The following is a 27,190-nucleotide window of genomic DNA, read 5'->3' as shown; positions in this document are numbered from 1 at the left end:
AACAGATGCCTTCTTCAAGTCCACCAAATATGTGCACAATTTCTTAATTTCCTGAGGAACAAAGTAGCTTTACTTAGAGCATGAATGAAACATCTGAAATCTTAGATTACAGTTGCTTTTTTTAAAAAAATGTTGTTTATGAACTAAGCTGTATTTTGGAAAATAACTTAAATTTGATGAAATAAAATCTAGAGAAAAAGTTGTTCCTTTGACTTGAAAATCTGAAACTTACGATCATTCTTCAACAGTTTCATTTTATCATACACTCTTTTTTATATGTCAAAACTCTTTCTTTTTTCATCCAAACGAACTTAATTATCTTACAATCACTTTTCAATTGACTTATCAAAACATAGAACATTCTGATTATAATCAATAATACATATAATTGATTATTAAAATAATATAATTTTGCAATTGTCCAAAGCACACCCTTATATGTCAGCACTACACACATGACTTTTTTTATCAGCAAGCACTACATATGACTAAAGCCCTGTTTGGATAATTTTGTCCTTAAGACTTTATAGGAGAACGAAATAAAGAAAAATAAATCAAATAAGTTTCTCCAGCAGCTAAAATTAGCTTCTAAGCTTATTTGCAGAAGATCTTTTGTATTAGCTTTTCCAAAATCTTCTTTTTAACTTGAATAAGCTAATTTCAGCTTAAGGAGAAACTTTTTTAATTTTTCTACTCATTTTCTTCTCCTTCTAGTGCTTATGGAGTAGTTTGTCTAGCTCTAATTGAAAAAAAAAAATTATGCCAAAGTGGCTATCACTACATGTTGAAAGCTATTCTACAACTACTTATAAGTCCTAAATAGATGTTGAAGGAGACATGTATCTAATAGCCATATAGAGCACAGAGAAGGTAGGAAAGAAACTACAATAACTTAGAATCTACTGTAAAGAGAAAATCAAAAGAAATGAAGCCTGCAATAATGAACTTCGTATATCTAAGTCTAACCAGTTGAATGATTTTCATAGGCCTCAACACAAGCCTCATTTAGGTATAAATTAAGCTTCTATTATTGAGATATTAACAAACACGCAATTACCGTACACACACACAAGTAATTCTATACATACAATGAACAAATATATATATACAATGAAAAACTAACCTCCTCTAATTGAAAGACAAACTTTGAGAGGAAGTCTAGGGTCTCCGCACACTGCTGGCCAAATGGGAACGAAGAGCAAGTGGACGAATCTCAAAACGCTGCAAATGGGGATGAAAACGGAAAATAATCGGTTCAAAACGCGTAAAATCAACCCATAATTAAACCCCAACAAGTTTGATGGCGAAAACCTTTCGAAACTCACCTGGAGGGGGTCGGAAATGGCGTCGCCGGCGGGAACTCTCGTAGAAAAGATGAACAGCGCGAGGGTTTCTGCGTTTCGCGCAGAGATAAGCTGAAACTTAACGTCGGGGGTGTTATATCCGACGTTAAGTGACGTCGGGGGTGGGAGGGGCCGACGTTAAGTGACGTCTGGCGCGCGCTGGTCCGACGTCAAGGGACGTCTGTCGAGGTGGGGGCCGACGTCCTTTTTTGAGTGACGTCGGGGTATTTTTTAACAGACGTTAAGTAACGTCTGCCCCCTCCACGTCAGACGTTAAAAATGTCTCATTATTTACAAAAATGCCACCGCTCATTTTTAACGTTGGGCTTTTTTTAGGTAGACGTTATTGGGGTGACGTTAAAGGCCTTTTTTGTGTTAGTGAATTAGACAAAACAGGATTTGGACGAGTATTTGGACCAAATAGAATTTGAACCAAGTAAAATTTGGGCCGCTGGTTAGTTGGTTCCTAAAAAGGAAGAAGTTTAATATCCAGTGAAAAAATAAAAATAGATTACTGATATTTTGCCACACTAACATGTATTTTTGCGAATCAGATATGTAAGAGGCCTATATAAAAGAGAAGAGAGGAAAAAATAGACAGATATTTTTTTGAACTATAATTCCTGAACTCCAAAAAAGAAAATATATATATCTAGTAAGAGTCAGAAGAGTAATTTGTTCTTGATTTTCCTCTTTCTGATATTTTAGACCGGAATAGTAAAATTGATCGATGATAAAATAAAAGGTAAAAGTATCGTAACCTTTTGAAAAATAAAATATAAATATATCATGACTATTTCAGGTTTAAAGAAAAAAGTTGAGTACTTTTTTTTCAAATCTAATAAAGAAAATATTAATCTTTTAGACAAGAGGCATGTAGATAATACTACACGTATCAGTTCCAACCTGTTATTCCTTGTTCTGCCGGCTTAAGTTGTAGATTTCAGTTTACTTTAGTTTTCCAATTTTTCCAAATTCAGTCTTTTAAAATATTATTTTACTCTCCTATGTTTTTCTTTTACTTGATTATTTTAATATAATCTTTTTCATTTTTCCCATGTAACGTTGTTTTCCTATATTTGCTACCTTTATGTCTTAGTCAACTTAAGATTAACAAAAAAAGTTCTCTCTTATCCTTCAAACGTATTGTCACATTTCAAAATTACTAAGATCATTTACCCTTTAATAACTCCAATTAAGGCCTGCACTTTAAAGATGGGCAATAGACATTGCCTTTAGATATTAGTTTTTATTGTTAAACGTTTTTCCTTATAATCAAAATCTCCTAAATAATGAGTAATTAATACATTTTTTTCCTCAGGTATTTGAGTGATTATGCTTATATATGGATACTAGAGGATTATATTATAGCATTTAATTTCGAATTGTTAGGTGTTTATAAGGATCTTATTTTAAAATAAAATTCTATTAACTACTAAAAGTCATAATTGATAAAACTTGTAAGAGCAAATTATAATAAAACCTAATCAACTTACATATTATTGAGTCATTTAAATAAGTTTAAAGTAGAGAAACATACAATTTACTCAATTATATATAAAATATGTCCATTTTTATCATCTTACATTTATTAATCACTTAAACCGGTAAGTTTAACTGATTTTAACAACTTTTTTTACCAGGAAAGAAACTTTATACAAAAACTTCAATTTCATTTCATCGTCCCTCTTCAACTCTTAGATTTTTAATCACTTTGTCAAATATTGTGAAAATTTGTCAACATAAATAATGGATGACAGTGGAAAAAACAATTTTGTTTGTATAAATGAAACTCATAAGTCGTAGTCGATGATATAATCCAATATTTTCATACAAAATGTTCATGATATTTTTCATTTACGAAACATAATATGTTTATATATATATTCTATAAATATAATTTTTTAAATTAGATATATTAATAAATTCATATTAACTAAAATATGAGTTTTGGCCTTCAACTAAAATTGGATCCAAACACTCTAGGGTTCCAATAACAAGAACAGCAAGCTTGTTTACTGTCATGTGAATTATTATTTTTGATATTTATAACTTATTATGAGATCACAAAGAGCACCACATCCCATCAGAGAGAGATCCGCGCTCTATCAAATCCAAGTATACAATAACACAATACGAATCATTGAAAAAAAAGAAAGAAAAAAAAAACTACAAAAATAAATATAAAGCATTGAAGAAAAGATGATGAATTTTAAGGGCAAAACACAACCCTATAATCGGACCCTCCCCTGCAAGTGAATGTGCTGGTGGCATCATCCATGGGGTAACTGTATGCATCTGGGCACTTCTCCTTGAAGTACTTGGAATAATCGGTGGGACCGCACCCCGAAGAACCGGAGGTACAACAGTACTCCGTCGTGTTGAAAACCGTGCAAGGGTTGTTACAACCGCCCGGAGCCTGCAGCTGAGTGGGGCACTCTCCGATCACGTCGGCGGCGCATTTTACGCTGCTGCAGTTATATGTCGGGTTCAACTGAACCGGAAGGTTGAAACCATCTACCAGGGAGATGTCGTAGAAGTCGAGGTTGTTGTACTGGTTCAACGCGAATTCCACCAGCGTGTTCGGGGGTGTACCGTAAGTGTTGTTGCACACGAGAACGCCGCCGCAGTCGCCGGTTAAGCAATTACCGCGTCCCGCGTTGTCGAAGGTGCAGTTTGTCCGGCCCCAAATGCGTCCTCCCGTGGTGCCGTTCGCCACTTCGATGCTCCATGACTCGTTAGGGTTCAGCCGTACGCCGCCACCGGGCACGGCGGCGGCCCACACCGTAAAGTTGCAACTGTTTGTGACGTTGAAGGTCGCTGCCTGGGCTGCGACGGTGCAGCTTATGGCGACGAAGAGAAACAATGAGAGGCTTTTTGTGACTGCCATTGTTGTTAATGGTGTTTGTTAAAGGGGTAAGAGGTTTTGTGTTTGTGTGTATTATTTTTATAGTAAGGTTGATTTGGCATTTATTTGTTCGGAAAGCAATGTGGTTTTTGAAAAATTCATGTGGTGATGTCATGTACAACATTTAAATTGTGGACTTTGAAGACTAGTTGTTCGTTTTGAAATCAAAATAACTGAATCCGTAGAAAATTGTTGATACTTACCAAATTAAGTCACGTTAACGCATTGAAGCGTGTTTTTTATTTGAGCCGTGATTGTGGAAAGCCATGTAATTTGAAAAATTAACTCTTGCAACCTTTGAATAAATTGCCAGTTTAACTTGATTTTCTCTGGAATGGTAGCGAAAAGGAAATGGAAAAACAAATTTGCATTGCAACCAACTAAAAGATGCTTACGAAGAAGTGAAAAAGAGAAAGGTTTATGATTTTTCGTTTCCGTCACAATGGATGTTGAAAATGAAAATACGCAAATATGAAACTATGCCAAACTAATTTCAACACGTAAGAAGTAACTTATCTACTTGTAGATATGATATTAACATATCATTTTCGTTCTTAAAAACTAATCCAAATGGACGGGGTTAAAAAATTCTCAAAGTCAAAAGTCACGTTCCAATTTCCTCTTTTTTTTCGGGGCTAAAGGTTGAAAGAAAAAAATTGAGTACAGGTACGAATAAAATAAAAAAAAAGTCAATTAAAAAATGGGCGGAAGTTTTGAAAATCTTTTCTTAAATACTTAACATTTCTTCCATCTTGATCTTCTAGAGTTGGTAAATCTTGAAATTTCATGACTCATTTACTTGCGTGTAGATGAGAGATTTGAAAAGTCCATTCATTTATTCGTATTCCCCTACGACAAACGAGGCCTCCACTACACTAAAAGCAGGTAAAAGCAGGCCCGAGAGCTATGCGTTTATGGATTATAGGCCCATAATAAGAAATATGGGCATGTAGGAAGCGATCTAGGCCCATCTTGTGACTGTACCAATTTGATCTTCATACCGATTTTATTTCTGTATAATTTTTTCTTCTTTACTAAAACTAATTTTCTTTATGTATAATAAACAATAAAAAATTAAATTACATTACAATACAATTTTTTTTTTTCATTTGTCATATTTGCATCCATCCTATATATATTCTTTTTCTTGAAAAGAAAAAGAAAGAAGCCTAAGAATTACGGAAAATCTACTGCTTCTGAAAATACTTCTTACTACTTTAGTCAGGAAGTATAGTTTCAATATGGTCTTCTATCTTATTTGTTCTCCTCTGCTTACAAACTGAGTAAGAAGAAGTAGAAATCTGCAGTTAAGATGAATGCAAGAATCGGATCTGAGCTCCTCCGGTTCTACGATCCTCGCAAGACACTACTGTAGAGCTCTTTGGGCGAGACTTCCATGAAGTTGTGAGAATAAGACCCAAACTTACAAATCTTAGGGTTTCATCTTTCTACACCCACAATTTTGTTAAACGCCTACTGTATATTTTGGATTGAATATTTTTTAAATGATTTTTTCTGAAATGCATGAAAAATGTCACAAGAAACTTAGGAACTCTAGACAGAAATCTTCAATATTTTCATCATAACTTTATTTTTTTCAATATACTTCAATCAAAAGAACCACGCCGCAATTATGTATAAAAAAGTGAAATAATTTATGTGAATAACGTGCATTATCACGTGGTACAAGAGAATAATAACAAGAATGATAATGGACGTAATTATTTGTTAGTTGGACAATAGGTTAAGAAAAGAAAAATAAAAGTGAGAATTGGTCTAAGTTGTTTCTTAATGTAATAGTTTCATTTAAAAACACACTTCTTTAAATCTTGAGCCAAGCGTATTTTTTCAACTCTTATCTAAATATTCAATAATAAATTAAACTAGTTTAATTTTCAATTTATTTTAAAAGGTAGTGTCGGATTAGAAATAGAAAGCTATCTTAATCATACAATACAGGCTGAGACATGTTCCTCCCAGTATTATATATTTGCTTGAAAAAAAGAGCTAATGTTACCAAACATACTAACATATCCTCATAAAAATATTTTTTTTATAATTTAATATCAATAAACACACCTAGATTTTTTAAAATGTAAATGAGATATTTTAAAAGATGAGACAGATAAATTGATTTTATCTTATTGGCAAAATTGATTTAGTTGACCACTTTTTTCACATAGTCATCTCTTACTAGAAAGACTAATATTTTTCTATTTAATACTTTTTCTCTCATTTTTAATGATTCAGTTTAATAATGTTTTTTTAGACATAGTCATAACATTTTTCCTGTGATCCATTAGTCTCTTTGATAACTGAGAATCCAATAGTTAATACAGTATTCCCTAAACTATTTTATTTTGAGTGAGGTTTGGATTGAGATTTTTGTACCAGTTAAAATAATTTACAGCATTGTGCAGTGGAAAAGAAAACCTGTGGACCGCGTTTTGAACTGAAGAAAAAAACACAAAGCAGCTGGGATGAGAGTGATGTGGGCCCTGTTGTCATTGTAAACATTGGAACACGTGTTAAACAAGATAAGGCACGATAACATTGTACAAAACTAATAAACAGTAGAAAAATTATAAAAAAAAAAAGTGAGAAAGGAATGAAGGACCAGGAAGGTTCTGGAAAGTGGACAAAGCAACGGTTGAAAGCCATATTCGGATGAAGCAGCGGCTGGATTACAGCTCCAACCAAGGAACCATCGCAAACCCTTCTAGCGTCTTCTTTTTCTCACTCTATTTGTAGTGGGCCACCTATTTTTTATTTTTTCCTTTTCTAATTATTTCCCTTTCATTCTCGAACCCACGAAAGAAGGACCCTTTTTTCTTTCCATCCTCCCCATCAATTTACTCCCATCCGAAACTTCTAGAAACAACAAGAACCTACCGTCTCTCTCACTCTCTCTCAACCGTGGATTCTTCCGCTTCCGACGCTCTTTCTGCTACTCTGTTGGCCGGTGAATATTGTAATTCAATATTACGCAGATCAAGGTAACCAAATAATATCCTAATAATAATTATTGTTTTATTAATATTATTTTCTTTCACCTGGATAATATCAAGAGGAATCGGGTTTGGGTAAGGTTAGATAGGTTCCAGTTCTAGACTTTCTCGTAGATGTAGTTTACCTTATCCAAATAACTGTATAGTTGGTAAGTAGTAAATTGATGCATTTAGAAGAACTAGTTTATTTTAGAAGCCGCTTATGAGCTTAGCAGAGAAGTGATTGGGCAGCTTAGCTAGGTTTCAGTTCCAGATCTGGTAGCGGAGCAGATGATGGCGCCATTACCGGTGGAGCAAACCGGTGAATCAGCGCCGGCGGAGTCACAGAGATCTATTCCGACGCCGTTTCTGACGAAGACGTACCAGCTCGTGGATGATCCCTCCGCGGATGACCTAATTTCCTGGAACGAAGATGGCACCAGTTTCATAGTTTGGCGGCCTGCGGAATTCGCACGTGATTTGCTTCCCAAGTACTTCAAACACAACAACTTCTCCAGTTTTGTCCGTCAGCTAAACACCTATGTAATCACTCCGCGCCAGCTCGTTTTATTCTCCTCTATTATCGAATATTGTAAGATGAATTACCGGTGTTTGTGTGTTGTTATGTGCAGGGATTTCGGAAGGTTGTCCCTGACCGTTGGGAATTCGCTAACGACTGTTTCCGGCGAGGTGAGAGAACTCTGCTTCGGGACATACAACGCCGGAAAATATTACCGGTGCCACCAACTGCGCAACCTGCAGTAGCCACAGCCAATACTGTGACGGTTGCTGTGGCGGCACCGGCAATCAGAGCTGTGTCTCCGACGACTTCCGGCGACGAACAGGTACTATCCTCGAACTCATCTCCGATTGCTGGAAATAATAATAATACAGTGCACCGCACCACGAGTTGCACCACTGCGCCCGAGCTGTTAGAAGAAAATGAAAGGCTTAGAAAAGAGAACATGCAACTGAATCACGAGTTGAGTCAATTGAAGAGTTTGTGTAATAACATACTCGCTTTGATGACCAATTACGCTTCTGGTTTTAGCCGTCAGCAGTTAGAATCGTCCACTAGTGCTGTGAGGACCATGCCGGTGCCGGAAGGGAAGGCTTTGGAGCTTTTGCCTGCGAAGCATGTTTCTTCGGCTGATGACGCCATGCATGTCGGTAGCGCTGCCGGCTTTGCGCCGTGTACGACTGCGAATGCAGCGGAGGCAGAGGTTCCCAAGCTGTTTGGGGTTTCTATTGGTTTGAAACGGTGTAGGACAGAGTGCGAGACCGAACCGGAGGGAGAAGAACAGAATCAAATGCAAACGCGAGTTCAAACTCAGCCACAAACACAGACACAGTCCTCACAGGAACCAGATGGCGGGCCAGATGTGAAATCTGAACCGCTTGATGGAGATGAGTCGGATGATCAGGATCCTCGGTGGCTGGAGCTTGGGAAATAATGCTCCTTCCTTCTAATCTCTGCTAATTTGGTAAAATGACATGAGGCACGTGACTTTGGTGGCCACATTGTGCACATTGAAGACACTAAGCTAGCACTACCATTGGGCCAGCACGTGAATTGAGCTTGTTTGTAGTGGAAGCTGCAACACATGGAGAGGGGTTTCGTATAATTCAACTCTTGGCCATGAGTGAATAGTGGGAAAGTCAACTTCCTTGAGCTCCAAACTTCTTTATCTTGAGAAATAAATGTTCTTGAGAACTGTTGTTGTAAATCTTCAATGAACATTTGTAAAAGATAATACCCCTACCATTGACTTCTCATTTTTTTCTCTTGTTTAAGAACATTTTATGCGATATGTATATACATATAATATAAAATTTTTCGAATTTATATTTAAGCCTATAAAATTTTTCGAATTTATTCATGTATTGTGATGTTTCCATCATTAGGACTGGTTTTAAACTTTGTAATTATGGAATGTTAGGTAGTCTTACGAATTGCTTTCTAGCGGGTCAGTGTTGTGATCTCTCAGAAGTTTAACGTCTGTTAATTAAATATCATAGATTTTTATCATACCTATATTTCCTTTCGTTCATTAATGGTTTTTTAACTTTCTTATTTAAAAGATATGTTCGTGGTAACCTGACTAATAAAAATGGAACATAATATTTTATTTATATGTTAAAGATCTGTTAATTGTAATGTGATTGCAAAATTTGGTTACAAGAAATTTCCTCACATTTTATGAAGTGAGAAATAGTGAGAAAATTACTACATTAATTTATCGAATTTTCAAATTGTATCAACAATTTAAAAATGCAAGTATGGGATTTAATAATTGACTAGAAAAATAGTATTTAAAAGTTTAGTAAATATTCTGTTTCATTCATATGTATTTTAATTTTTTTCCAATATTTATAAAATTCAACCTCACATGTGAAACTAACCTTTTTTATGATGTAAAAAACATTTTTGCTCGCTGGATAAAAAATGTTGTGCAGATTACCACTTTGGTTTGTGGGGTTCTGGATTATATCCCACTTTTCAATCCAAAAAGCTTGACATGATAATTGGGCCCTGATGTTTTTTTTGCACAAGAGCTCGGTTCCCGATAACTTCTATTAGCACCCCCAATACTTTTTTTAAAATTGTAAAATTCAAAATATCTACAGCTTGAATTCTACAATTCAGAAAATACCTATTCAAATCGTGTAATTCATAAATATATTTTAAACTGTATAATTAAAAAAATTCAGAATATATTTATTTTGAAATATATATATATATATATATTATATTTTGCTATTCACCATTTACGCATTAAGTTTGAAAAAAATATTTATACACTTGAAAAAAAATATGTATATTGTAGTTCACAATCATAGTGGGCCACTTGACAGCCCACAGTTTAGAGATTGTTTTCATTTACATTTGTAAAGATTTCCATAGGACTCTAATGTTACAATCATTATTTTCAAAACAAGGGCATTTAACCCCCTTCATTTTTGTTCTCTTGTATAAATAAATATCTTTGACTTTAACATTATTTTAATCTTTAAATTTTATCTTATTTCCAAATAGAAGACATTCTGAATTGAGGTCAAGTAAGCGAGAAGAATCATAATTATAAAAAAAAAAATATTTAAAATAAAATAAATTTCACTTCAAATAGATATTTCTTTAAAAGTTCTTACTTCACCATCAAAGTTCTTGCATTCTAGATATATTTATTTTATTTTCAAATAATTATTTTCATAAATTTTTAATTATTTTAAAATTTCTTATCTAGATAGCTTATTTCTATTATAAAATGTTTTATATTATTGTTATTCAAATATACTCTAATTAAAAGGAGTATCTTAAAATACATATAATTTTTACGATAAATGTAAGACATGTTGCTTGCTAACTTTGATGGTGAAACATTTTTAATTAATAATTATTTAAACAGTACCATATTTTAGCTTAGGTATAATTTTAAGATTAAAAAATTAAAATGTACTTTTATTTTGATGATAAAAGTTTAAACAGGAAACATGTTACGCCTCTCTTTAAAATAATATAGTTTAGTTAATTAAATAAAGTGATTTATTTTCTTAATATAATTTTACATGTGAGAAGTGAAATCACATATAATTTATGCATTAAATCTGAGACACCAAAAACGAACTAACCAGAAAGCTTTGAAAAAACCAGAAGAAAACCTGTTCGTTATTTTTGCTTCTTCATCTCTTCTGTTCGATTATGGAGGAAGAAAGCACTTCAGTGGAATCTAACACTGCAAACGAGCGCATAAAGCTCAACGTGGGTGGAAAGTACTTCGAGACAACGCTATCCACGCTCCGCTCCGGCGGCCCCGACTCTCTCCTCTTCGCGCTCTCGAACCGGCGCTCGACCGACCCGAACCCGGTTTTCATCGACCGTGACCCGGAGATCTTCTCCGTCCTCCTCTCGCTCCTCCGCACCTCTCACCTTCCCTCCACTGCGCGCCGCTTCTCTAAACAAGAGCTCGCGGACGAGGCCCTCTTCTACGGCATCGACGCGCACCTACGTGCCGCCACCGCGCCGCCTCCATTCTCCGGTATCGACGCCGCCCTTGCCGCCTCAATCCGCCCAGCCTCAGAGGGCCTCCCCTCCTCCTTCGCGGCCGCTGATTCCGGCGCTGTCTGGATTGCCCATGGTGGTCAGATCTCCGGCTACGACTCAACCCTCACACACTCCGGCACTGTCCGCACTCACCTCGACGAAATCGATTCCATCTGCCGCGTCTGGCCCGAGATTGCCGCTATCGGGTCCATGTCCGACCCCGGCCTCCACTTCTACAACTTCTCCGGCAGCCGCCACGTCGGATCGGTCCACTGGACAGATCCTCTCGATCCACGAATCTTCAAGGCGCACGTCAACGCGATAACCGCTTCAGAGAATACCGTTTTCGCTTCATTCGATTGTCCTCACAGAGAGAATTGCATCCTCGAAGTGGATAAGTCGAATCTGCGGACTGTGAATCAGTTTGCTCGGCAGTCCGGGAACCAGGCGAAGAATATGGTTCCCGCGAAGCTGACGTGGATTCCGGCGACAGGAGTTCTCGTCGGTAGCGCGGTGACCGGTGGTGCTTTTGGTTTCTCCGGCTATGTCCGATTATGGGACCCGAGGTCTGGGGAGGTGGTTTGGGAGACGAACGAGCCTGGTGGTTCGGGACGGAGCAGCCGGTTCGGGGATTCGTTTGCTGACGTGGAGGCTGACGTGGAGGGATTGTTGCTGTTCAAGTTGTGTTCTAAGTCGGGGGATTTGGCTATGGCGGATATGCGGTTTCTGAAGGATGATCCTTGGATTTATCTAAAAGAGAAGAACGCTAGTTTGGTGAGTTGTGGTGAAGTGAGGAATAGTGTGGTGCACTGTTACCGGGGGCAAGTGTTTGTGGCCAGAGAAGGTGGGTTGGAGGTTTGGTCAATGGTGGAACAAAGGGAAAATGTTGTTGTAAGAAGCGAGAATGAGAGTGATGCTGAAGGGTTTTATAGGAGGAATTTTGTGGATAAAAGAGAGGATTCAGATAGAGGGATTATAAAGAAGATTGAAGGTGGTGGCGATAGGTTGTTTGTTAGTAGAGAAGATGTTGAGGGGATTGAAGTTTGGGAGAGCTCTCGTTTCTCTGGAGCTATTTCTGTTTTGTGACCAGGGATAGACACTTTCTTAGGTAGGATTTCTTCACGAAAAAAACAAAAATATGGGTAAATTGTTGTCAGCTTTAGATGAATAACGTGATTTATTTTCTAAGCAATGAGTAAATCACAATTTGATGCCACTTTTATTGTCATATTTGCTTTATTTCCTGTCTGTTATGCTCTTCATGAATTGACCTTTGGGCAAGTGTATACATTGTTATTAATGCAAACTTCATTTTGATTTTACAATTCTGCAAAGAAAGCCTCAATCAATGCCTTCTGTTGTATATTAACTATGTCGTCTCAATTGATTATTATCATATGGGACTTTTTAAAATCCAATTGTTCTGGAAAGATGTCCTGTTCTTCCTTTCCCTTTGGTACTGTAGTTTTATTTCGTGATGGAAACCTCGTATCAATCTAGTTTGCTTCACTTGTAAACTTCCCATTTATGCATTGGTCTATTGGCTGATTATGAAGTTTTGAGTTCCACTTACTTTTGTCCCATGGTTTCCAACTTCTGGTAAGATTCTACCAAGTATATTGTTGTAGTAATTTTTGTATATTTGTCGATTGTCATTCCTAATAAGTTTATGTAGATGTTAGCATTCACATATGTGATTACTGCATTTTATATTAGTGACAGAATTGGGATGTCTGCATAAGAAATCACTTTGTATCTTTCATTACCACTCACCCATTTGTTGTTAATTAACCGATTGCTTATTTCTATTATTTATATATCCTATATTCTTTTTTATTTTCTTTCTCAAGTGATTGTTTATTGATATGATTAGGATACAAGGACAAAACATATTTATGTGCTCTTATTTTATGTTTTTCTATGTCTGGAGTCTGACTTAATAGCTGTGCAATGCACATATTGATACCGTCAGGACAGTTTAGATCCCTATTGCAACTAATTAGCCCATAAGATCAGTATGCTTGTCCAGTTAGTACATTTATTATTCTACCTCGTTTTTTATTGCGAGATGAATAAGTTAGCTAAACAATTCTCATGTTTGTTTTTTGGATGCAAAAGAAGAAAAAATGAATAGAAAAACATAAGCTAAACAATCATAAACTTGTCTTTAGTCTAGACGCTCCATTAACAAAGTGATCAAAACTCCACTCTTTTTCTTTACTTCATGCTTTGTTATGGTTCTTCCATTGCAAACCCAACTCATCAAAAGCTCAAAATTCTTTAAAATTTTCCACTACTCAGCGTGCAATTATGATCTGCCATATCTTTCTTTGCATTTGGGTTGCCCCTTTCAACCCAGTTTGTAAACTTTGCTAAATCTTTGATCTGATTTGCCAGCTTCATTTGTTCCCTTGGTTGGGGACTCTGGTGTCTGTTGCTATAACCCAAACTCTCTTATCCTTGGGGTGAGTTTTGGGAATAAACACATTTTGCAATATTTTCCAGAAATTGGGAATAAAGTTGGATACTTTTTTCACTCTGTCATAAGCCACCGAAAATAAGAAAAGACCCCTTGTTGATTGACTTGTGAAAGCGGGAAATAAAATTTTCCACGAGTCTTATTCGGGTGATTTTCTTTCCACAGAGGTTTAAATTCCACACCACTACCACCCACCAGATGAAACACTCCACTAAATCACTCACATCACAACGTAACCGCCACTTTTCATCGTTCACACTCATCTCTTTTCTTTTTCTCCTCTCTCTCTCTAACCATGACAACGTTGGAGATCACTGTTATGTCCGCTGAAGGTCTGAACCAACACTCTTCCTACTTCAACCGCATCAGACCCTTCTTCACTCTCACCAAGCTCCCCGCACACCTCCTCTACCACTACGACGGAGGAGGCACAGGGGACCACGTCTTCCGCGTCCCACTCGATCCAACCTTCTTCTCCGACACCTATTCCCGCCTCCACCTCCACCTCTACAACAACCGCCGCTTCGTGGGGCCCACGCTCCTCGGATGGTGTCTGATTCCGCCCTCCGACATTGCCTTCCCACCCTCTCATTCCCTGCGCCACCTCAGTTACCGGTTACGGGCAAAAGACGGTTCCAAAACCCACCTCATCCTCAATCTTTCCCTCCGCTTCCAGGGCTCGCTCTACCCACTCCATCCCGCCACGTGTCAGCCTGTCATTGGAATTCCCGTCACAGCGCTTCGCAAATTTGGCAGCACCACCGCTGCCACCACCGTAAGTGGACACTCCAATATGGAGACGGAATTTTAATTTTAATTTTCTTTTTAGTTTTACTTTTTCTTTTGAACAATAAAATTCATGAAAATTATTGAACACACTTCACTTTGTAATTGGGTTTTGGAGGTCAATGTCAATGAATCGTATACGCCATCCACTCTCGTGCAAAGGTGTCGCTTCGTTCCTGATATGTATCTCTTTGTTCCTATTTCTGTTTATCGACAATTTTTTTTTTCATATTGTTAGTCTTTACTAATTTGATTTCAATGGATATAATTTTATAAGTTCTTAAAGTAAGCTAACTCTATATTGTGGGATTTTAATTTAGTTTTGTATGTTACAAAACATTATATTTGAATATCTATTGATCATTTCATTTAGAAAAAGGTACAAGAATAAAAAAAAAAGTAGTTCATCATGTAAACGCGAGGTCAATTATATAGTAATTATTAATTATCCAAACCTGCTTTCTATATGGGTGTCCTTTCTGTATTTTAATTCATTTTTCTGATAAAAAAAAGTATCCAAACCTGCGGTTGATATGTTATATTATTTAATTTTAATTTAGATATAAACTTTGAATAATGTATATATTAATTTATTAATTATATTTTACTTTGAATATAAAAACATGTTTTAAAAGTATAAATTTTTAATGCGAAAGCTAAATTACTTAATTCAGTTTGTTTTGCAAATTAAGTCGATAATGAGCTCAGATTCATGATTTGTCACAGTATCACAGTTTCTTGTACATGTTAAGAGAAATGAAAACCCCTCCTCATTTCTACCTCCCAAAATTCTATGAATTCGCATATAAAATAACATTTCTCAAATATTTCAATAATGGATTTCTTTTTAAATTTATTCTTTTAAGTTTGTTTTCATTCCAAATTTAAATAAAAATCACGCTTATTGCAACTTGAATGGATTGGGTTGATATTTAATGATTGACAATTGGAATATTAAGCATTTGTCGTAAAAGATAAACACAGAAATGATAAAAGGGAGGATACAGAGAGGATGATGCAGACGTCTAATTATTAATCCTAACAGCCGCAACAACGCGGAAAATTTGGTGCAATATCACTCAAAAGCTTTCATCAATCAGGTGTGTGTATTTAAGGAAAAATTGTGAGAAATGAGAAAAAATAAACACAAGAATGAAAAAAAAAAAAGCATTTAACTTTTGGTACAGTTGTAAAAGTGAACATGAAAAGTTATGTTCCATTGTGGCCTTGAGGTAAAATGGCCTAATATATACATTGCTAATATCAACATTTTGTTTGAAAGTTGCTATTATCTAAGCTCAGAATTGATTACAGTAGCTTCTGGGAAAGAAAGGAAGAAAAGTTTTGGTTTGTTGGAAGATGAGAGCTCTGTGTACTTAAATGACAAAAAGGGACTGTGATGGGTCGAACATGCACATCAAACAAGTTGAGAATTTGGGAAACTGTGATATGACAACCATGTTTGTATTTTATACGATATAAATCTCTCTTTTAAGTTATTTCTCTTTTTTTTCTTCTAATTGTATCATACTTTTGCTGTATGTATTTCACTAAATATACAAACTCCGTAAATATATAATTATTAATATCAATCTATTTGTCTTTTTTTGTTTTCCTTTCTCTGTTTACACTGAAATGAACACAAGGTTATCGTAACATGTAGTGAGTGAGACATGATGAACACAAGATTTTGGGAATGATGGGTACATAAACCGCTATAAAAATGAGAATCAAATTCCCTCTGAAGAGAATTATAGCCGGTATGCACTAAAGAACACTGATATACACAACCAGTTAGAAGCCACGATAACTACAAATACTCAAAACAGCTACCGATGCATGATAACAGAACACAGCAGCAGCAACTGTATAGGACTGTGTCAAAGTGTATTTAACAAGCTGTGCCTATTATACTGTGAATCAAAAGTATGCAGATTCCTCAACATGGCCCTAAAAACTTTCCTGACATCAATCTTCTACACTTCCTCTTGACTAAGGTTGCTACTTTTTAAGATGTTATACTTGCAGAGAGGGCAAGTGGCATTAATATACAGCCATTTATCCACACAGACACAGTGAAAATGGTGACCACAAGGAAGTTCTCTTAACTCAACCCCATCGTCATAAGAGGAAAGGCAGATGCAACATTCCTGTATGAAAATTAAAAGAAATTTTTCAGAATGGTAGTGACTGATAAGGCATCCATTATTTCCAGCACTAAATTACTATATCAAAATTATCTAAGCAGGCACTGAAACCATTATGTCAATTTCCTTATGTTTATAAGGTTATGGTGAGAGAAGAAACCATCAATTTAGTTCTTTTGAAGTATTACTCTCTCTCCTATATAGTCCCTAAAGTCAAGCACGCATACCAACAACATATTTACAAATTGCAGTTTGTGATCAGAAGACAAATTTGTATTTCTACACATATAAAAACTGTGGTAGTAACACTAAAAACAGTATGCAACAAAGTGTCTCTTTGAAACATGGATTTCTGTTTGAAATATATAAAAACAATTAGTCTGATTGGTAAATTTCTCCATAAACACGTTTAGACGAAGAAAAAGAACAGATGAAATACATTTCTTTATAAATTAAAATTGACTTGTGTATAAATTAAAAATCTTCTTGTAGAGAAGTTAATATGAAAGTTTCTCTTAGCTTATAAAAACTTATTTCATTTTTTCCTACGTATTTTTCTCAACTACAAATGCTGATGACAATTTTCCCAAACAGGCCCAATATAGATTAAGAGACGAAAGAAATAAAACCGACTGAAATGGGTTACGCCCACACATAATATTTATGACATACCGCATCCTCCTCGGCAAGAGCATGTTCCATAGGTGACTCAGCGTGGCATTCAGTCATTATTCCTCCAACAGGACCCTGTATAGTTCCGGTAAGTTTCTCATTGCTTTGAATTCTCCTGAATTTAAATTTTGACAACTGCTCAATGTCTTCCTTTGATGCTCCTTCCTGTTTTTTCCACAGACAAGGACATTAGTAAGTAACAATAAATAGATAGATAGATAACAATGAAATCCCCCATTTAACATTCCTATGCTACAAAACATTCACCATGTCAATAATATTAGTGGTACATTCACAATCAACTTAATGTCACAGAAAATCAAGTTACATGGCACACATATCTGAGCTATATCTCTTTATGACACCTAAAACACATCCCTTATCAATCTTTTCTAATTTTACACCAGAAAAGCTCTTCAACACCCTCCTTGGATTCTCAAAGTACCATTAGATTTTGGTTGCTGAATCTATCATAAGAATAAAAAAAAATCTAACTAAGAATATTTGGGTTTTCTCTCCAGATCCCATCTCTAGTTTCAGAAGAAATAATATTTACGATATTGCCTCGCCTACAAACCTGAAAAATCTGAAAAATAGAGATGTATAAACAGTATCTAAGGTGTGCAGAAAAATAGAGGACCTAGTAAGAGCACCTAAATAATAGGATTACGTGTCTATGAAATCCATTATGCCTTTGTATACTCTAGGAATGAGTCATGTTCACTGTGTTAGTCCACAATAGTACAGTAGTAGGGCAAGTCAAACTAGTTAACGTTGTGAAACATCTATCCAATTTAACACTTGTTTAATCTGTCCATTCATGTGTTCTACAAATGCAAAGACTCCAGCATTAAATTTATACAAATTATTATTATATATGTTGAAATGATTAAATTTGCAAAGTTACTTCAAAGATTACTGCTCAGCACCTTCCTACCCATTTTTATACAGAATACAGTGCTTCCATTTGGAGCTTCTGAGAAAGTAGTTTCAATAGCTTTACAGACTTCAAAACCGGACAGCTAAATGACCAATGAAACATGACTTACCTGGTCTGCAACTGCGTATAGAAGTGCAATGATACATGGAAGGCAACAGCAAACAGCGATACCAATGATACACGCCAGTGCAACACAGAAAACAACAAAGAAAACATCAAAACCCAGGAAAATTATGCATAGCCTGCAACACATGTAGATTCAGTCAAAAGTATTTAACTAAAATAAGAAAATATCAGCAGATTTTCCAAAAGATGAATAAATAATAGGTTTAAATAAATTTTAAGTCCTTCATAAATTTGAGTATTTTCAACTTTTTGGTTTATTGAATACTCAGTTTTTTATATTTTTCAATTGTTTGATCTCTAATTTTCTTGTGAACTGAATAATGTGACTATTATCTTGTCTATTCATCTTGCTTACTTGTTTCCACGTGTTAAGAAATGTGAAGCCTTCGTAATTAGTATAAAATGGTATTGTGGTTAATGTAAAGCGGCCACAAGTGATTTTTATTGTTTTTCTTGAAGAGATTTCAGATAAATGAAACAGTGAAAAACTACACTGTTACTGTTTTACTACTGTTTATATAAGAAGATAGTAAGCAGAATACAAAGAGTCAAGGCCCAGTCCTAACCCTAACCCTAAAGAAAGGATCCCATACATGATAAATAAAATATTACATCTCAACACTCCCCCTCAAGCTGGAGCATATAGATCATATGCTCCAAGCTTGGAACATATAAATTGAATTCTAGGCCCTCTTAAAGATTTAGTCAGAATGTCTGCAAGTTGTTCATTAGAGCCGACAAACTCTGTAACAAGATCCTTGGATAGTAATTTCTCTCTAACAAAATGACAATCAATTTCTATATGCTTTGTTCTCTCATGAAACACCGGATTGGAGGCAATGTGAAGGGCTGCTTGGTTGTCACAATATAACTTCATCTGCTCATTTTCACAAAATTTCAACTCTTGAAGGAGTTGTTTAATCCATACTAGTTCACATGTAGCTAGAGCCATAGATCGATATTCCGCCTCTGCACTAGATCGAGCAACAACACTTTGTTTCTTACTTTTCCAAGATACAAGGTTCCCTCCAAGGAATACACAATACCCTGTGGTAGATCTTCTATCAATTGGACAACCAGCCCAATCTGCATCACAATACGCTTCAACTTGAGTACTTCCCTTGTTCTCATACAACAATCCTTGTCCTGGGTTACCTTTTACATATCTGAGAATGCGAATCACAGCATTCCAATGATCAATGTGGGGATTTTGCATAAATTGACTAACAACTCCCACTGGATAAGAAAGATCAGGTCTTGTTATAGTAAGGTAGATGAGTTTTCCAACCAACCTTCTATATCTCTCTGGATCTGAGAAAGGTTCACCTTGATCTCTTGTTAATTTTTGATTTGAGTCCATAGGGCTATCAATGGGCTTGCAATTTGTCAGACCTGTTTCTTCCAAAATATCAATAGCATATTTTCTCTGTGCAATGATGACACCTTCTTTTGATTGCGCCACTTCAATACCAAGAAAATATTTAAGACGACCCAAATCTTTGGTCTGAAAGTGGCTAAACAAATGGTTCTTCAATTGAGCAATTCTAGTGATATCATTTCCTGTGATAACAATATCATCAACATAAACCATAAGATAAACACATTTGTCAGGAGAAGTATAACCATAAAATACTGAATGATCCGCTTCACAACGTTTCAATCCAAAATTCTGCACAACACGACTAAATTTACCAAACCAAGCTCGAGGAGATTGCTTCAAGCCATAGAGAGAACGATGCAACTTACAAACTAACCCAGACTCCCCCTGAGCAACAAACCCAGGAGGTTGCTCCATGTATATCTCCTCTTCCAGATCACCATGAAGAAAGGCATTTTTAATGTCCAACTGATACAGAGGCCATTGGCGAATGGCAGCCATAGCAAGGAAAAGACGAACAGAACTTATTTTAGCCACAGGAGAAAAAGTATCACAATAGTCAAGACCGTAAACCTGAGTATACCCCTTAGCGACGAGACGGGCTTTGAGTCGGTCTACAGCGCCAGTCGGACCAACCTTAATAGCATAGACCCATCTACAGCCCACAGACTTCTTACCAGGAGGAAGAGAGACAAGTTCCCAAGTCCCACTGTGTTCAAGTGCTTGCATTTCATCAATCATGGCTTGTCTCCATCCAGGATGACCAAGTGCCTCATCAACATTCTTAGGAACCTTAATGGTAGACAAGGAGGAAACAAAAGAGAAATATGGAGGAGACAAACGATGATAACTCAAAAAGTTATAAATAGGATGTGGATTACGAGTAGAGCGAGTACCTTTCCGAAGGGCAATAGGCCAAGTGTGATCGGAGTCAAGAGAAGATGAAGAGGATGAAGGATCCATGATTCGAGAATCTGGTGGAGAAGGATTTGAGTCACAGGGGTCTTCAGGCAAGGAAGGAGTCACTGGAGTGCGACGCTGATATGTGAGAAGAGGTGGTTGAACAATGTCATTGGCATTTTGAGGTTGAGTTTCAGGAAGAACCAAGGGATCACAGGATGGTAAAGGAAGGACTTGTTGAATAGATGAACTCTCCTCCATGGAGGACAAGAAAAAAGGTGTGTCCTCAAAGAATGTAACATCAGCAGACATATAATACCTTTTGGTTGAGGGAGAATAACATTTATACCCTTTCTGGAGGCGAGAATATCCCAAAAAGACACACTTAATAGCCTTTGCAGAAAGTTTATCAAGACCTGGAGAGACATTATGAACAAAACAAGTACATCCAAACACACGTGGAGAAACACGATACAAAGGATCATTTGGAAAAATTATCGAGTGAGGAATTTTATTTTCAATAGAAGAAGAAGGCATCCTATTGATTAGAAAACAAGCAGTGAGGACTGCATCTCCCCAATGATGAATAGGAACATTGGTATTCAACATGAGAGAGCGTGCAGTTTCGATAAGGTGTCTATTCTTTCTTTCGGCTATGCCATTTTGTTGTGGAGTATGAGGACATGTTGACTGATGTAAAATTCCTTGGGAAGATAAAAATGAGGAAAACGCAGCAGAAAAATATTCCTTAGCATTATCACTTCTGAGAATTTTAATTGTCTTCCCAAATTGGTTCTTAATTTCATTAAAGAAGGACACAAATATGGATAAAAGTTCCGATCTTTCTTTCATTAGATAAACCCAAGTACATCGAGAGAATTCATCAATGAACGTTACAAAATAGTTAAAACCAAAAGAAGTGACACGACTTGGTCCCCAAACATCAGAATGAACAGTAGAAAAAACAAAATTACATCGTGTCTCAGACTTTTTAGGGAAGGAAGATCTAACATGCTTTCCTAACTGACACGATTCACAATCTAAGGCTTGAATGTGTTTGAGACTCGGAACCATCATCTTCAACTTAGACAAATTTGGGTGACCTAAACGATCATGCAAAAGTTTTGGGGATGAAGTTGCAAAACAAGATACTGAGGAGCTTGGTTTTAGGAAATAAAGTCCCCGTGACTCATGTCCTTCTCCAATCAGACGACCCGTACCATGTTCCTGTATAGCAAAGGAATTAGCAGTAAAGGTTACAGAACAATTTAAGGAACGAGTCAATTGACTCAAAGAGATTAAATTATAAGGACAATGAGGAATGTACAAAACAGAGTTTAAATTTAGTGAAGGTGATAAAGAAACTTTGCCAATTCCTTGAGATGCCACTTTGGATCCACTTGCAACAGTAATAAAATGAGGACTTTTGGGAGAGGAAATGGAGGAAAATGAGGAAATGTTATCAGAGACATGATCTGAGGCACCTGAGTCAAGAATCCATGGACTAAGACCTTCCACAGATTGAGAGATGCATGCAGTTGACATTGAAGAGGATGGGTCAGGATTGTTGGATTTCTCAGATTTGTACCTCAAGAATTCTTGGTACTCTTCATCAGAAATTCTAGATTCTGAATGATCAGACTTGGACACATGAGCAGCTTTATCGGGAAAACCATGTAAGGAATAACACTTGTCTTGGGTATGGCCCATTCTATTACAATATGAGCATTGAGGACGCCCACTTCGACCACCACGTCCTCCACGGTTGCTCCGACCTCCTCCTCTTCCTCGTGGTGCTACCATTGCTGATGTTTCAAAAACATCAGTTGAACTTTCATCTTTGACCAATGTAGGTACACGAAGAAGTCTAGTAACTAAGTTGTCCATCGAAGGGATTTGATCACCGGCTAAAACTTGATCACGCACATGATCAAAAGTCGAGTGTAGGCTCCTCAGAATTAAGACCATGTAAAACTTATCAAGTTTTTTGTTGATATCTTCTAATGAATCAGCCACAAAAAAACTCTTCAATTCTTCTACTGCAGCCCTAGCCTTTCCGATATGAGAAACCATATCATGATTGATTTGTTTGAGTGAGGCTACTCTTTGAGTTGCATCAAAGAGGCGTTGAATGTCGTTAGCAAAAATATCTTGTGCCCTTTTCCAAAAAGAGAAGCATGTCTTGTAAGGTCTCAAAATGTCTAAGACCCCTTGCTCAACTGATTGCCATAAAACAGCACACAACTGAAAATCCAATTTCTGCCACTTAGGTTTCTCTTCCTCTGAAATATTAGAGACCTCTTTTTCAAGATGATCATGATAACCTTGACCAAGAAACCACAACTCCACCGAAGCTGACCAAGAGGAGTAATTTTTCCAGTTCAGTTTCGCAGAGGTAATAATAGGAGTAGCTGATAGAGAGGGAGACATTCCACCCGTAGAAGCCATTAAAAAAAAACTTAACTTTTGAGAAGAAACCCTAGGTTCAAGATATGGTCACCGAAACAGAGAACCAAGAGCAGATATAAGACCAGGAGGCTCCGGCGAGACGAACGACGGTGGCGCGTGGTGTACACGCGCTTGAAGGTCGCCGGAGAGAAGCGGAGCGTGGCGGCGCGTGCGGAGGTTTCTGGGGACGTGACTTGCGGGGATGGGTTGCGCTCCTCGAGGCGCACCTAACCCTGACTTCGCCGGAGTAAACACGCCGGCGGCGACGGCGACGACGGCGGACGGCGCGGCGGACGGCGGCGGACAGTGGCGGAAGACGGCGGACGATGATAGTCACTGTGACAAACAGTGAAGATGAACCAGACTCATGTTCTGGCTCTTGATACCATCTTGAAGAGATTTCAGATAAATGAAACAGTGAAAAACTACACTGTTACTGTTTTACTACTGTTTATATAAGAAGATAGTAAGCAGAATACAAAGAGTCAAGGCCCAGTCCTAACCCTAACCCTAAAGAAAGGATCCCATACATGATAAATAAAATATTACATCTCAACAGTTTTCATTAAAAACATGTTGATAATGAGAATGTGATGTTCTTCAATTGCTTCCACATCATCATCTACAAATACCAAGGGAGCGTCACCGTCATTACCATTAGGTGACAATGAGAGTCCCTTGTTACCCAACATGTTTTCAATGGAACCAATTAAAATCATTGCTATTTTACATTAATCACAATATCATTTTATATTAATCATAAAATCTCACATCTCTTAATACATGAAGAAATATAAGCAAGATGAGTAGACAATATAACAGCCATGTCATCCAATTACCGGAAAAATCGGACAACAGAGAGAGACTCAATTGAAAAATATAAAAAAAAAAAATGAGTATTAATAGACAAAAAAAATAATAAGGACTTAATTAAAAATACCCAAAATTTATGAAAGACTTGAAACTTAATTAAACCTAAATAACAATAAATATATGATCAATAAGAATGACAGAGACTCAAAGGACAAACCAGTAAAGCTGGGGAGAATCTTGGGCTAATTCTTGACCACCGGCTGATACCCAGTAGAATCCAATAATCCACCAAACAAATGAAAACATTGTATTGGCTGATTCCAAATGCTTTGCAACACTGATGACCAACAAGCAGCAAATTAATGCACAAAATTAGAATTTCATTGTTCAGAATTTATGAGGAAAAAAAAAGTTACATTGATAAATAATAGTAAAATTAAAATATCTTGTTTGTAACTAAAATATGTTTTGTTGAACTAAGAAATCCTCGTCATTTTCGGACTAACTGTCGATTATAAATTACACGGAATATCCAATTTTTGAAGGAACGATTAATACATTCAGTGGAAGGTTGAGTTGGCAAAGATTGGGTGAGAGGCCGAGCAGAGACTGCTATGAAAATAAAAGAAAAATGCAAGAGAAAGACTGTGTTGTCAATGTACACTGTTGTTTTAGTACACAACAATAATGTTTGGTACAGAATGACATCAGAGATAATAAACAATGAAATAACGCTCTATTTGTTCCCTTTCTACATCCTTTTAGACCACACCCCTTGGAATTTCATTGTAATTTGGATATTGCGAGGTGCTTAAGTCCCACGTCAAGTACTATGAGATATTCAGTAGAATATTTAAGTGCCTGGGTACTTCTCGAAATTGTAATTTTTAGACTCCGTGTTAAAATTTTGTAATAGTTAACTGTGTTCTGCGTATTTGAAATTGTTACTTAAAACTTAGGCCTAACTCAACCTACAAAATTGGCAGTCCCAAAGGAGACTACAACTATGGGAGACTGGGGTGTACTGCAACTAAGACAACTTTCCAAAGCGCCACACCCATCATGACTACTAACCTGGAGTGCGGTAATGCAAGTGGCCCAACAATGAATCTAACGTTCTCTGTTGTTCTAATACCATTTTACAATTTGAACTCATGGTATGTTTGAACGGTTTTCTCCATAAAAAGGAGCTTATTCGTAAGCTAATGCGTAGATCTCTCATAATTCTTCTAAATTTTAATTTTAAATTGTGCATAAGTTAACTTTAACTTATGGAGAAGTCAATTTTGTTTTTTTCTTCATATTTTTTTCCTATAATAAGTTCTTATACTGAAGCTCGCCTAAACATGCCAAAACCTAAGTCTTATCAGCTTTGTTGAATTGAACTCATATTTTTAGTTGATGTAAGACTGAACACCATCCTTTAGACCGTAACTAAGACAACCCAAGAAACCACAACCAAGGTAGGTTAGGGGTGGATACCGTTAGGGTCGCTTTCTAACACAATTCTAAATATAATGTATGTGTTAAACAAAAGGGTGATCCAGTTCACAAGTATTAGAAATGAATTAGACAAAATTCAATCTCAAAAGCTTGATCAAGAAAGGAGGATTGTCCAGTTCTTGTAAAGACTACTGTTTTTAGGATTTGAGTGCATAACATCCAAGTCAAAAGGTAACAGCAGTTTCGCCTCACACAAGCTAAAGACAATAATTAAAATTAAATGGACTATTTTCTAATATCTAGGGCGACTTCCAATTCCAATAGCTGAATGAGCTTAAGAGAACGAAGGCTGAAATCTGAAATACACTCAGTTATATCCCATGCGGTTTAACATCGATCCTTTTTGGTACATAATCATACACACTTAGACATGTGCTTCGAGAAATTAAATAAAAGAACCCCTTTAACAGAAAATTAGATTACATGGCTCAGTATTCGTGAGAGACTCAGGAGTTCTTCAAATTCATCCAAGCTTTCGACGATAAGTGTTCCTAAAGAGAATGCTACGATACCTACATTAACACTTAATCACAAATTCGACTAACATGGCAACACTCACTCACACCTTATATTTCGTTTATGTAACACGGAATTCCAAAAGTTCACATCACAGTCTTAATAACCCTTCATCCATCAACACAAGTATCTGTATCAGCGAAATTTTTACCAAATAAAAACCCAAAATAAACCATCTAAAAAAGGGTGAAGAAACTCACCTGGTACCCTCCTCATCGAGTTGCCCCAACGACACATACTGCGCAGAGCCAGAAGCAGAACCCTCCCTCGAAGATGAACTCAAATTTCCACTGCTGCTCCCAACTCTGTCCTGCGCTGAAACCGACGAGGTGGCGCGTTGGTTCCTCCTCCTTCTCCTATACTCTACGCAAACGCAAACCATGTGAAGAACGCATTGCATAGCGTACCCCAAAATCCACAACCTCAGAGGCATCCCCGGCGCTTCGCTCGCGCTCAAAACCAACACGGTCCCCGCCACAACCACGAACGCGAAGTTCCAAACGACGTCCAGAACAACCACCGGCTTCGAATACGCCCAATCGCTCTGCCTCTCCTCCAATTGCTCCGCCGCCGCCTCCCGGACCAGCATCGACGGCTCTCGCATCATTCTGCGCCCGCTCGCCTGCCGGAGGAACCTCGCCGCCTGCCGTAGCCTCTGCCGCCGAGCAAATCGACGCCCGGTGGTAAGCTCCTCTGAGGAGCCGCCAGAATTGGCCAGAAGCGGCGTCGAATCGACGATGTCCTCAGAAGAAGGGCTCGGAGACCTTGTTGTCGGCATGTTTGAGCTTCTTGAGATTGAGACACAGATTCGGAAAGCGACTCGCCGAGTCCACTAACGACTCGGTTCAGAACATGAAAAAATTGTTGTTTGCACCGAATTTAAATGGGTGGAGGTGGCACTTTGTAGAGGCGATTGAAGGAATGAATGATTGTGGTTTTGATTTGAACGGAACGGAAGAGATACCTTACCTATCTGTAAATGGGACTTTGAAATTTGCAAAATAAAATCCGTAATGATGATTAGTGATGACGACAACGACAATGTTTTTTTTTTTTTTTTTCTTTTTAAGTGGGAATGAGATTAAGGTGATGTTTGTCCTGTTTTGTGTTCGGATTAACCTAAGACCATTTCATGTGTATAAATAAAAATTAAGTCAAGTTTTTAATAATTGCTCATTCATGTTTTATCTGAGCTTTCCAAG

The 27,190-nt window shown here is 37.0% G+C and overlaps 4 protein-coding genes and 1 pseudogene across 4 annotated transcripts; 3 read left to right on the top strand and 2 right to left on the bottom strand.

Moving 5' to 3' along the window:
* Positions 1-3,331: 3,331 nt before the first annotated feature.
* Positions 3,332-4,272, bottom strand: LOC114173972 (protein P21 pseudogene; annotated as a pseudogene).
* A 2,688-nt stretch (positions 4,273-6,960) lies between these two features.
* Positions 6,961-9,084, top strand: AT-HSFB2B (winged-helix DNA-binding transcription factor family protein). The gene is made up of 2 exons (XM_028058381.2): positions 6,961-7,781; positions 7,871-9,084. Exons 1-2 carry the CDS (start codon positions 7,530-7,532, stop codon positions 8,690-8,692), a joined length of 1,074 nt encoding a protein of 357 aa, XP_027914182.1. The 5' UTR covers positions 6,961-7,529; the 3' UTR covers positions 8,693-9,084.
* Positions 9,085-10,835: 1,751 nt separating this feature from the next.
* LOC114173656 (BTB/POZ domain-containing protein) lies at positions 10,836-12,605 on the top strand. The gene has a single exon (XM_028058162.2). The coding sequence runs from the start codon at positions 10,939-10,941 to the stop codon at positions 12,364-12,366; it is 1,428 nt and encodes a 475-aa protein (XP_027913963.1). The 5' UTR covers positions 10,836-10,938; the 3' UTR covers positions 12,367-12,605.
* An 883-nt stretch (positions 12,606-13,488) lies between these two features.
* LOC114173657 (uncharacterized) lies at positions 13,489-14,774 on the top strand. The gene has a single exon (XM_085668180.1). It carries the CDS (start codon positions 14,055-14,057, stop codon positions 14,568-14,570), a length of 516 nt encoding a protein of 171 aa, XP_085524306.1. The 5' UTR covers positions 13,489-14,054; the 3' UTR covers positions 14,571-14,774.
* Positions 14,775-16,233: 1,459 nt separating this feature from the next.
* Positions 16,234-26,982, bottom strand: LOC114173878 (E3 ubiquitin-protein ligase At1g12760-like). The gene is made up of 5 exons (XM_028058537.2): positions 26,189-26,982; positions 24,187-24,306; positions 18,414-18,546; positions 17,365-17,529; positions 16,234-16,695 (listed from the first exon to the last, which is right to left on the bottom strand). Exons 1-5 carry the CDS (start codon positions 26,764-26,766, stop codon positions 16,522-16,524), a joined length of 1,170 nt encoding a protein of 389 aa, XP_027914338.2. The 5' UTR covers positions 26,767-26,982; the 3' UTR covers positions 16,234-16,521.
* Positions 26,983-27,190: the final 208 nt, after the last annotated feature.

This window comes from Vigna unguiculata, chromosome 2, assembly GCF_037176805.1.
Source record: "Vigna unguiculata cultivar grain cowpea cultivar isolate G323 ecotype 2 chromosome 2, ASM3717680v1, whole genome shotgun sequence".
NCBI lineage: Eukaryota > Viridiplantae > Streptophyta > Magnoliopsida > Fabales > Fabaceae > Vigna > Vigna unguiculata.
The sequence above is the reverse complement of the archived record's forward strand: the minus strand, read 5'-3'. Positions and strand labels throughout refer to the sequence as shown.